Here is a 13494-nt window from a genome sequence, read left to right on the forward strand (position 1 = left end):
TCTCGCCTCGTAACTGCCAACGTACTCCTCATTAACTTCATACCTTCATTGCTTCCCATTATCTCTCTAGTCTACAGTCCAAGTGCAGGCCCTAATTCGTGAGTTCTCGGCGTTTCGCGGAATTAATTTATGAATTTGGTGTTCTCTTTTTGAAAATATTTTGACCGATGTGGATCTCAGATCTGAAGATCTTAGTCTAAACTGTGTGGGTGGTTCTCCCCCCGCCTTTTGTATGAATTGTCATGAACCATGTGTTTCTTTAGTAAAAGATCAATTTTGTCTGGGCAGAGTGGGATGTTACAAATAAAATTCTGTACTGTCTCAGAAGCAATTTTTGAAGCTGATTTCAATTTCTTTTCCTGGCTTGCACTTTGGTTAAAATCACTGCTTGATACTCCCTGCACCAGATGATTAGATGATGCAATCATAAATAACTGTACTATTGATAACAATTCAAAATAAAATCAAACATTCTATAGTTGGGGGGGGGGGGGGATATTCTTTGCACAACTTATACTGCAAAAATTTTTAATTGGGTAACATTTACCATTCGCTCTGTAAAAAAATTACTTTACTAATTTAGCAAGTTATTTGCTTTAATTACTGGTCTTTTCAAATACATAACTTGGCTAAGTTAGCAAATAATTTTTTTGTTTATTTACAGGACATTCTGTATGTACATGTAAGAAATATTTGCCCCGGGTGCCTACATTCTGGAAAGTCACGGAAATTTCCCTGTGATAGTAATTTAAGGGGTAAATTTCTTGCTCGAGTCTGCCATCACCCAAACTGTGAAAGCATATTTTTTTTCCAGATGATGTTTTTATTGCCTTATTATACACACTGTAAAATAGCGTTTGCAAAGTCATGTTAGACATAAGCTGTAAACAGAACTACGCCAACTGTGGGAATGGTAGAGGGTAGATTTTCTTTAGTTCATTCAGAAAACTTGAAAAAAAAAATTATTATTTAAAAATAAAAGATAATTTTGAAATTTTGGTTCCGGAAATATCAGGGAAGTGATTAATATTTGTGACGACACTCTGTTGTCATTCCTGTGACAGCTTCGTTAGTTTTTGTCATAATTCGATCAAACACTCCCAATAACCTCTTTAATAGGTTTGCAGTTATCTAAGAGATAAGATCAACAGATACGATTTTGTTTTTTGTCATCACCACTTACTTTATATTCTATTGAAACGATTCCCCCTACTTTTCCCGCCAGAAAGAAGTTTCCCAATTGTAGGAATTTTTAACAAAGATTTATTAATTGAATATGCTGTTATTACCTGTCCTTCAACAGGTTGTGAATGCCGTACGAGACTATCCGAACTACCTGCGCCTGGGAAGCCAGAGCTCCCAGAAGGACTCGGATCTCGAGAACTACAGAGTTCTCACCATAGAAGCTCTGTACTGCGCCCTCCTGACGAACAAGCCCTTGGTGAAAGTCTGGCTGAAGATACTTGAAGACATCGTGGAGGCGAAATTCTTCAAGGCCATGGACGTCATTGTCCTGATCCTGCTGTGCTCCGTGGACAATGACGAGCACGTAAAGATGGCGCAGAAAATTTTCAAAGCCAAGCTTAAGACTGGAATTATCACCTCGGAATTGCTGGGCAAAGTTTTTCAACATTATTCAAAGGTTCTTACATCCTTTATGTTAATTAGTTGCGTGTTAAAAAAAATCTTAGTTGAAAATCTTTGACAGTTTAAGTTCAGCAAAATACTTCACTTAGCAGATTGGATATGCAGGGTACCCTTAATTTTGGACAATATTGAAGAATCAAAATACAATAGATGCTTTTCTGTAAATCTTTCTCCACCTCCATTCGTGTTTTAAGTAAAGAGGGTTCATTAGTAAAAAGATAAATTAACCTGTTAACGTGATTCCAGACTCTTTTGTTTACTAAATACAACTTATGATTTATGATTATACACTATGACCTAGTTTGGGAAACATGCGAGTCAGATTACCATTATATTAATCATAGTTTGTCTTTCACACATATATATATATATATATATATATATATATATGTGTGTGTGTGTGTGTGTGTGTGTATACGTGTGTGTATATATATAAACACACACACATACATATATACACACACACACACAATTGACAGGAGTCCAAGAAAAGTTTATGTAAAATCCATTAAAAATGAAAATACAAGAAAAATTAAATTTTAAAAAACACTTGGCAAAGCATTTTCTTAAACAAGTAAAATTTTAAGTTTAAAAAAAATAGAATATATTTGATAATTTTTAACCTTAGTCACAGATATTTGCTACTATGTCGTAGAAAACAAATATCACTAGCTTCATACATGTTACGTTTTTCTATAAATTGTTTGTGAATGAGTACCAATTAGTGTAGCTATGGTAATGAATAATCAAAAGAAGAATATTTAATTTGACATGTTGAATCAAATATCAAACTATGTATTCACAAATATAAAATATTTCTCTAATACTCATAGACCCGTAGTTATTGGTTTCCAAATGGTCTCAGACTAAAAGTTTTGTTTGTGATGGAGAAATTTTAAAATTCTTCCACAGGTTATTGAGCAGCACTTGAGCAGTGTCTTGTCACTGATGTCAAAGTTCCTGTCGTCAACAAATGCAGAAATAATCAGTCACGCTGTTTCCTGGTTTAGGTGAGATTCACATATGTCCTATACCTAAACCTATATGAAAATTTATGCATGATTAAGAAAATTTTCAAAACATTTTGCAAAATGTTTTGCTATGTTTTAATTGACGCAAAAGAGATTTCGGAAATTTTGATTGCGTACATACTCAATTAAAAATGGGTGTTTTTTTTATGGAGAAATTTCAAGTTGTTTGACAAAAAAATGAATCTTCTGATACTTAGTAATTTAATATTTAAGATATCATCACTTGATAATTTAAAAATTTTAACAACATAGTATAGTAAGATCCCACTAATCCAGATTTCACCCGTCCTGATATGCAGTTAGTCTAGACAGGATATTTATAAAAATTAACTCTTTTTGTATTTAATTTTAAATCTCAAAGAATTTTTGTATGTTAATATTACATCAGTTAAAAGGTTAAAAACTTAAGTCTTATATATACAATGGTATTGAAACTAAAATTAAGCCGTAGAAAATTTGTATTAATGAAAAGAAATCAGTTTTTCTAGTTTTACCCATATAAAAATTATTTTAAATTCATTTTAAGGCAAATTCTGTTTGATCCAGACTTCTGGAGATCCGAACAAGGTCCAATCCCATATAGTCCGGATTATCGGTTCTCTACTCTGACTGACAATGGAAGTAATATATCAATTCAAATAAGTTGTTACTAGTAAAAGTTCTTGAATCACAAACATGTTTTGATGGGTTATTTCTTGTGTAAATAGTGGAGCATATTTCAAATCAAATACTTCATAATCAAAGTAATGCAGTCAATTTCTAAAGGTTAATTGGGGGCCACAAAATACACAAATATTCCCAGAGAATTTGTTGTAGCTGGTAGTAGATAAAAATATTTCTATGATATATTTTGAGGGATAAATATTGTATTCCTTGTCAAACACACATGTGCTAGTTTTTGAATTTATAAATTTCCCTTCCTACAATGATTTGTTTGTTTTTTAAATTGTCAAATCCTTTGAATAATAAATTTTAGATTGTGTTTGAGGATTTGTTTATATCATTCTTAGTTCGATTGATGTGAAGACTGCTGCAATTATTATGTTGCATGTGTTTGCCCTTTAGTAAAAAGTCAATCAAATTTACATAATTTCAATTTTTATCTTATTTCATGATCTTTCACTAGCAGTTTATTTCCTGTGATTCCACACCAGGGAAACTCATAAAACATTTCTTCAATTTTCCCATTTTCAAATTATTTTTTTCATAAATGGGTTAAAACTAGTGTAAAAAATTTATTATGTTGGGTGAAGCCAACCTTAAGAGGCCACTCCAGTGTTTCAGGGGCACTACGCAACCCGCGTTAACCTCATAACATTCAATGCTATTTTCATTTTGCTTATAACTAATTAACTAATATAGATTTCGAAATGATGCTTGCTTGATATGTAAGACAACGATGCTCTTATCAAAGGCCCTTTCTTCAAAAACGTGCATAAATTATTTTTCGGTGGAACGCAGGGGCGCAACAACAGGGGGGGGGGTGTATCCCCCCCCCCTTCTGAAACCTTGAAGTGGGGGCAAACGGGGGCAAAGAAAGTGCTGTGTAATCAATTTTTATATAATAAAACTGCTTAAATAGCACTGTTTTTCAACTTTGAAATACAAATTTTCTCGGGGGAGGACCCCCGGACCCCCCACTTCAATTGGGGGGGATCGATATGATTCTTTATAAAAAGGTATATTGCCCCCCCCCCCCCCCTCCCCTTTTGGTAATTTGGTTGTTGCGCCCCTGACCGGGAGGGTGCTTGCAGGCTGTGCCTGGAGAGCCTGGACAGCGCCTCGTGCTACTCCGTGGCGTCGCTGCTGCTCCGGGAGGTTCTGGAGGGCCGGCCCTCGTCGTCCCGGGCCTGCCTCACGCTGCTGAACGAGATCGCCGTCACGGACGTCTCCAAGCTGGACCAGCACTACAACCTCATCATGATGGTGAGGGGTCTCGTCACGACGTACCTGCCTCCGACGACAGACAGCCCCCCTGCCGTCACCGGTATGGGGCCAGTCGAATACTCTAAATACTGTAGAGTCCTTAGCGTTCAAAGTGTTAAACATTCGAGGAAAAACATTTCGAGGAAATAAATGTAAATTCAACAAAAAAATTGGTGGTCTGTAAAGTCGGCTTACGGACGATAGTTCGACGTGACTAACGTCATGACAAAACATCGATGAAATGATTGCACACTTTTTATGAATAAAATTGAATCTATTTTTATTCGAATTATCACTATTTTGTATGGATGCAAAGAAGGAGTGAAATGAAATCTGCAATTTAATTGATAAATTCACTTTTATTTGCACTCGTTAATTCAAATATGTTTATTACTTTAACGAATAGATTATTTTAACTATAACTTTTATACATGTTTGCTATTTAACTTCTTCCACAATCTGTGTTATTCTGTTAAGGATAGGACGATGATAGGAAAAGTAGGAAACGAATGGGAGTGTTTCAAGTTTAATGTGCCTCGAAAAAGTAAAAAAGATAGTTGTTCCAATCGAGAGGAAGAGAGATAGATGCGGCGCAAGTGTACAATGAGCGTAACGAGACACAGCATAACGGGACAATTTGCGTAACGGGACACTTTTTTTGCGTGCAGCCGGCGTTCATCAATTTATTAGACGTCACGTCAAAAATTCAACACTGATAACCTTTGAAGTTAACGAGGTGAATGTTTTTGATACCTATCCTGTTACCATGCCCCAGGTTAAACAAGTTTATTTCATTATTAGTTGCTGATATGGTGATGGTGTCTAGTAAGGGAGGAAGGGTTGGAGAAATACTACAATCAGTACTTGCATTCTTTTCAAAAGTAAAATTTTTTTTGTTGAATTTGTTACACACTGAACTCTTGTTATGCCTGAAGACCAAGTTCAGATGTAATGTAGATAAATTGTGAAAGTTTAAAAAGTACAAAAATTGTTACAAGAGGAAATTTATTTAGTGTGCATTATGGTTTTTAAGTAATATTCCTTAGGTTTGTCTCTCACTTAAATTTCCACAATTTCAGTCAGAAAGAAAGTAAAATTGGGAATAGAAATCAAACCTGGAATTGAGGGAAATTATGGAATCAATATCAAAGAAATATGGTATTGAGTATCCCTAATAAAGAAAATGGTATAAAAGTATGATCTGTTTTAGTACGATTCCACGTGCATATTTTATTTTGACCCATTCTTTGTTTTATCACAACTCAAAAAAAAACCTCTGCACTATTTGAGTTCTAATTGATTTCAAAGGACTAACTAAAAAATAATTGAGTCTGGACTTGCCTAGACTCAACTGTATGGTTACTAAACTTGGAGCTCGACTCAAAAATTTTCATTCTGATCCATTTCTAAAAAACATGATTGCTTTAAAATGCTGAAATGGCTGGTGAAGACAAGCCTTAATAACGAACCATGCTTTATGCTGACGAACTGTGACTAAATTTGAAACATCTTGTATGGATCTGAAAATATGTATATGCTTTTAACTAAGATGTCAGTTGAATGTAGGTGCAAACTTAATGGTGAAGTCATATTGTGTGTCATTCTATTATTGAAATGTTTTTACAGAGACTTTTACCCAGAGTAGCTGACCACGACCTGTTGGAGGTTCGGCAGATGATGGAGTTCATATGCAGGCTGGTGTACTCAGAGTGTGGCCACAGGAGGGATCTGGATAATGAATTGTCGCGGTATCTTCAGAAGCTTCAGTCAAGTTGGTGCTCAGAGTAAGTACGATGTATGTTCATTGAAATTTCAACTGCGTTCCATCATTTTATACCAGTTCAAACTGATTGACTGCTAAATCATTTTTAAATTGAAGAATGCTCTTAATCTGCACTGTGCATGTGTGACCAGTAGCGCTGCTTAAAACTTTAGCATTATAAATAAAATTTGGCAAGTATAGTGTCATAAACAGTATTAAAATATTGAAAGCGTATAAACGCAGTATTCAAAATGAATTATAGCTATGAATCTAATTTAAATTAAGAAAATTTACATTGGCCTGAGTACTAGTTGTAGAAAGACACAGTGGAAGGTGGTCCAACCAGCGTAACATTGCAACATAACTTAAAAGTATCTGACTTTTTTGTGCGGAATTGACACACACTCGGAAAGTTTGGACAAAGTACATATGGACGTGACTAGCACTGCTAATACGTATGTTGATTAAAAAGTCGCACCAGGTGAAATTGCAGCAAGTTATCTATTCTCATAATAACTGTCATTTTGCAGGAACGTATTCTGAGATCCCATAAAAGTACAATTTAGTTTTTGTTGCTACATATTAAGGCCAGGTTTGACACAACATATTTGATTATTTTTTTCCCCCATCGTTACATTTACTAACGGGCTATTTCTAATATTTTAACTTGATACCTCCTTTGTGCAAATATTTTCAAGATTCTCACTTAGTATTTTAATGTAAGTATTTAAAAAGCGCAAGTTTTTGTAATTATCATCACTTTGCACAACTTTTTATAATTATGATATTACATGTGAATATCTGTAGAAAATATTTGGGACAGAACACCAACTACAAAGGAGGTTTTATTAAAATTTTAGAAATAGCACTTAAATACAAATAATGACGAAAAACACATTAAAAAATCAATGTTGCGTGTGAGACAGAACAGTAACTACTACTAAAACTTTGTTTTTGAATACATGATGCGGAAGACGACTGACTAAAGAAAACTACTATTCCTGTAACTTGAAATTTAACAGTCAGTTTGTAAATTCGTCATTGACGGGAACTTTTACCGCAAAGATGCAGCATAAACACCCACTTATTTTCATTAGCATGTATAATATTTACTGTTAGATGGTTGTGAATACATTAAACCATACGCATACCTATTAAGAAGCTCTTCCTGTTTTTTTCCATTAAATTAATGGAATTGAACTGTGGTACTTAATCTTTTCCACTTATTTTCAACATGCATTTCCAGAATGAAATTGAAAGGTGTCTTGTGCAACGTGATAGCGGCAAAGAGCATCGCTGTGGATAGTTCGACCTCAGACTATGGTCCGTCTAGTGTGATTAACATTGGGGACGACGTTGATCCGCTGGAAATGTCCGGCAGAGCTCTGAAAGCTAAAAGTACCATTGGTAAGTTCAGTCTCGTAATGTTCAGAGACAGTTAGATGCAAGGCCGTATGGTGAATAGTGATTAGACCAAAATGCATACAAATTTACCTATAATTACCTGATTTTTTTCTGTTAAATATAATTAAGTAGTAAATTTTTGTAAACCTTTGTTTAAGCATTGATTTAGGAATTTTTAATGATTATATACACTATACAAAAAATTATTTAGTTACTCGGAAGTAGTTCTAAGAATACTGATAAAGTAGAAAGTTAAAAATAGTTTTAGTAAAAAAAACTATTAACAGTTAAGTAATTAAAAGCTGTCAATGTATGGTACATCACATCATTCAACATTCCATTTTGATTTTCTTATTCATGTTAATAGTTTGGAAATAATACAACAGTAAAAAAAGCTAAAATAAAATTTGCAATTACATATTTCAGCCCCAGAAACAAGTATTGGAATACAATCAGTCTCTTATGTTTTTTCCCCCCTACTAAGCTGCTCCTTAAATAGTTACGTGTAAATTTAGTAGCACCAATAACAAGGCGTGTTGTTTTGATACATAAAATGGGATACATATCAAATGTAAGTAATTATGTATATACTTATACGCATTACTAACATATAACGTAATTAAAAATAAATATTATAACAAAATTGTACAATTTTACAATGAATATGGTCAAAAATTCAAAATATAAAACTAAAAATCTTGACTTTAATAATAGAATATTTTATTTTTAAGATATAGAAATATAGTGCTTCTAGTTATCAATTTTAAAAGGTTCCATTTGAATAGACACAGTGTGGTCATAGAATCCAATTCCACTTGCAGACAGCATACAAAAAAGTTTGTTGTTCTCAGATTTCAAGTAATCAATTTAATGTTTATAGGACTTTCTTCCTGGGCCAGTTTTCACTGTGTTATAGTTCTTGATGATATGAGTCTTAAATCAAGCAAGACAAAGCAGAATCCGACTGCTAAAGTGGCTGCCGTATATTGTTTGTTGTAGTAGCAAGCTAGTAGCAAGCTTAAGAAATGCAATATGAAATTAATGGTAGTGATGTACTGATGTAATCGTTTTAGTATCATTATCTGCCGGTATTTATAATTTTTGGATTTCCAATATAATAATTTATAACCGTTAATAAAACAAAAACCAGATAAGTCAAAGCATGATGTGTGTTGTCCTGTGCTCAAATTTTATTCAGTAAAATACTTTTTTGTCATCGACCCAAAATCCTCATAATAAATAATTCTTAGTGACAAGATTGTATGGCGAATTGCGATAAAACCGAAATATCGAAAAGCATGTCAAAACAGCATAACACAAAAATGCAAAGTAATACACATAAAAGCAAAGAAATGCATGTTATATAATGGAATCAAGCAGCATTTAACAAAAACATAATTCAAATCACAAAAAAAAAGTTATTTTTTAATGTTTTAAATCCCAGGAATGTTGGTTATTACTGGACAAAAATTTTTAGCAAATTGTATGGATCAGAAAAATTAATTAAATTTGTTTTTATTGTGCAGCTCTTATCATTTTTAAACCGCAAATGCTTGCCAATTAATAATTGTAATTCTTGTGAATTTATCTGTTTTAAACCAATGTATTTAGAATTATTTTAGTGTAAAAATGCAACATTACAAATACACTATTTTAGTGGAGTAAGTATTACAAAACAGTTTTTATAAAAATGAAAACTGTAACACAGAAAACTTCTGTTTTAAAAATGAAATTGGATTAAAAACAAAGCCATAAAATCTTGTCTCTGATAATTTTATTAAGGTAATGACATTACTTAGTTAAAAATAATGATTATATGTAAATTTTCACTGTGTTTGTTTACGAAAGGTATTGAAGCGGTTTTGAGTTATCGGATCTGTTAAAGAAATGTATTGGTAACTGTATTAGTATAATTTTTTATATCCATATCTCCCATCACTAATGATATGGAAGTACCTGAGAAGACCCAATGACTCACAGCGATGTCTGTCACCTGTCCCACTGAAAAAATAATCCAGATATGACACCATGCAAATCAAAAATTTGAATAACATATGTATATATTTGTGGATTAATACATTAATAAAATAATACTAATAGATTAATGCATGAATAATTTAAATAATTTAATGACTTCTAACTTTTGTAAATTCAAAATTATTTGCCTGTACATTCCTAAATTGAGAAAAATTAACACTTTAGCAATATTTTGTTTCCTTATTTGCTGTGTCAAGTGGTTTTTGCAATAAATGAGAAGTTAAATTTCAACCGAAATTTTGATATCAGAAAGATGAGGTCCACCTCATTTTAGGTAGATTTAGAAGAAAGTTGCTTCAAGGGGTGGATAAAATAAGGATTGGACTACTTAAATATTATTCCTAACTTATTAGGTACTGTATTATATGTTACAATTTAATGTCAACCTTCTAAATACTATCTAAAACTTTTCTGAAACATATTTTGATAAGAAGAACCATTACTGCAAGAGGGAAGATAAAACAGGGGTTGATGGATGAAAAAAAATCATAACTCCTTTAGTGGCATTCTTAAACTTAATAGTAAAACTTCAAATATTATAAGTTTTCAAAATGTTCCTGAAGTTTCAAGAATGTTCCAGGTGATTCCAAAAGAAATAAGAACCATTTTTAATAAGAACAACTGCCTGTAGGCTGCGATAAAAGGGATTTTTTTTTGTATGAAATGTGTTAATGTTTATAATAAAATAGAATTATTTATAAGAGGGTTTTTTTTAAATAAATGTTTAGAAGAACTAAAATCTTTCGGCTTAAGAATGTAGTAACGTAAAAAAATGATCATTGAATGGAAAATGGTTGGCAAATATTTTTCACTGAAATAATTTTTATAAAAAGTTAGTCAGTTTGGTTTTTTAGCTGAATAGGAACTACAGCACATGTTTCCTGTACGTCTTGCCATTCGTACCAAATAAAATAATGAATGTGACCGAATGCAATGTCCAATTCCACATTTCGCAGAAATGGTGACGGATGGCACCTTAGTCTGCCCCAAGGCGGAGGCATTACTGTACGAAGAACTGGCCACGACCATCAAACTCGCGAAAACAGCTGACATCGACAAGTCATTTGTGGTAAGCTTAAGTACGTGATGCTCATTTGTGTCTCACATAAATGGATTGCACCTAGGTGTTTATGTGTGTTGTGGGCTAAATTCATAACAGGCTTGGCTGTTCCAAACGGTGCAGGATGATTTTGGAGCTTATTACGTTGCCGAGCTGAATGGGATCTCTCTGCCGTAAGTGAAATCATTTAAGTTTTCTTCTGAGTTGCTTTCTTTGCACAGCTGTACGTCAGCTGGGTGTCGTGTACATTGCTCGTTTCTTGTTTGCAGGGAGGATTACAAGCTTCAGTATCTCCTAAATGAGTACTCTTCACCCGGTTCTGGAATCTGCATAGACATTGCCTCGTCGCTGCAGAAAGAAATGCAGCCTGGTTATATTACGTGAGTGGAATAGTTCTTTTGTGACGTCATGTAGTGTTTTTTTAGTACTTATGTTCATATAATTTTCAGTGAAATCTCATTGCAGTATACCTGAAAAGTCTTACAGACCTAGTAGGTACTTAATAATCAGTCTTTTATGTAATGTTAAATGTAATGTAATGTAATGTTAATGTAAAACATCTTGTTAGTTTACTAAGTATTTATACTTTTAGCCAGGTATATTATAATGAGGTTCCTCTACATTCTCTCTGTATGTGTAATAGATGCCCCTAGGTACAGGAGACTCAATATTTTTTGTAAAGAAAAATAGTATGTGAAGTAAACTAAAGCTGTAAGAAACAAACTTTTTGAGTGTGAGTGAATAAACCTAGTGTCTACCCTAGTAATTACTACTAGTTAGTTTTAGCATAAACTCAAATCGGTGTGAATAAATAGAAGCTAAAACTAGGTGCTTACAACTAGTCTGGAAGTAGTGCTGTCTAGAAATTCTGTAGATACAGTTATCTCAAGTTGTAACGAGGATGGTAGCATTAACTTGACTCATTACTGTTGTTGCTTACGTGTTTTCCGTTGAATCCATGTTGGCTGTTGTTTGTTGCTGACTTGAAAGTTGTAATAAGCCAGGGTGATATGCCGTAACTCGGTTCACAGAGCTAGCAACCTGAACTATCATGTTGCGATATGATGTTCCTAATATTTCTTCATATCCATTATTGCCAGGCCAATCTGCACAAACACTAGTGAACCTTTCGTGTGCATATCATGTGGCCTGCATGTTGATACTTGGATAATCCTTCCGGTTGATATATTTGATATATTGTGCTGCAATCTAATACACCTTTAACAGTTAGTAAATTATAACGAGTTGGCCACAACCACTTTGCATCTTTCATTTCTTGTACTGAGTTAGGAAAGTGACTCCAGTTGTGAGCTCTTTCAAGTATACAATCCATAACCATGTTATAAATCTCACGCACAGTTATCCGTTGTTCTACACCAAAGTCTTCTGCTACACTGCTCTGATATTCTGGTTCAGCAATGTAATACAAGAATATTTCCATCCAATTTTTTAGTCTTAGCGCTTTTCCTCTTGTTTCATCACTGTCCAGCAAAAATTACAATAGTTAAAAAATGTATATTATTACTTTCGAAGTGTGTAAGCTGCTGGCACTTAATCTATGCCTAACTATTGTCTATCACTATAACTATTTCTATTCCTCATGTGATTAAACATGGCCATGGCAACTAAAACTTACTGGCTAACAAAAACCTAGAGTGGTCCCTCTCGCACTAGAAAATAAGCTAGTTACAACTAGGCTTAAAACCTAGTGTTAACCTTTAATTCACAGGTTAGCATATAAATTCAATAATTCAATGTTACAATTCACTCAGAATGTAGTTACAACTTTAAAATATGCTTGTAGTAGCTTTAACTACCTGTTTTTTCACACCACTTATGATTCACTATTAGATGGCATAAAAATTACTTGAATTGTGTTAAAAAATTAACTGGGGATGTAATTATATTTGTTTGAAAACTGTTCTGTTTACTCGTACACTCAAAATAAAATTGGTATATTATCACCATAATTTGATTCCCAAATAGAGCATGATATTTATTTGTAAAATTGCTGTTAAGTATTTGATTGGTTTAAACTGCTTTAGTTGTCCAATGTGGCCCAGATAAAGACACGACAACAATGTAAAAGTGTTCCGACTTAAATTGATTGTTAAATGAATCTGTTATTTCTTGGCATTCTGTGAATATTGTTATTTAAATTCCATTTGAATTTAAAATTAAATATCAAATATTTTCTAATCAAATTTTATTAGAGTGAAGATTTTTTTATACTTTGCAGGACTAAAAAAAAAAAAATATTTCTTTTTAATTTAAAAAGAAATGGGTGTGTTGTATAAAAAACACGTGTTTATGTACTATGCTGCATTACACGAATCCAAATTTCTCAATAAGTATTCTTGCTTCATAGATGTTACACTCTTTTCATTTAAATTTTTTGTGAATGAGACACAATTGCTGTATCCATAGACAATAAATATTAAAAAAACTTTTAAAAAAATATTGATTTAAAATGTTGATTCTAATATCAAATCATATTAGTTGCTAATATATAGTAAATTTCTGGGTAAAATTATTAAAAGGTGTTTAATCTGTGTGTGTTAATACATTAATATAGTTTAAATGCAAACATTTTTAAAGATATTATTCAGGAGATTTTTTTAAGAGGG

General features: G+C 32.9%; 1 protein-coding gene across 1 annotated transcript in view; it reads left to right on the forward strand.

Annotated features, from left to right (window-relative positions):
- Nucleotides 1–13494, forward strand: part of LOC134539881 (Fanconi anemia group D2 protein) — a 50911-nt gene that overhangs the window by 10508 nt on the left and 26909 nt on the right. Inside the window, exons 7-14 of the mRNA XM_063382226.1 lie at nt 1304–1642; nt 2560–2657; nt 4433–4604; nt 6231–6388; nt 7613–7773; nt 10764–10876; nt 10967–11040; nt 11137–11247. Coding sequence (XP_063238296.1) covers nt 1304–1642; nt 2560–2657; nt 4433–4604; nt 6231–6388; nt 7613–7773; nt 10764–10876; nt 10967–11040; nt 11137–11247 — 1226 coding nt within the window. The remainder of the gene's footprint in view (nt 1–1303; nt 1643–2559; nt 2658–4432; nt 4605–6230; nt 6389–7612; nt 7774–10763; nt 10877–10966; nt 11041–11136; nt 11248–13494) is intronic.

This window comes from Bacillus rossius, chromosome 16 (genome assembly GCF_032445375.1).
Source record: "Bacillus rossius redtenbacheri isolate Brsri chromosome 16, Brsri_v3, whole genome shotgun sequence".
Lineage (NCBI taxonomy): Eukaryota > Metazoa > Arthropoda > Insecta > Phasmatodea > Bacillidae > Bacillus > Bacillus rossius.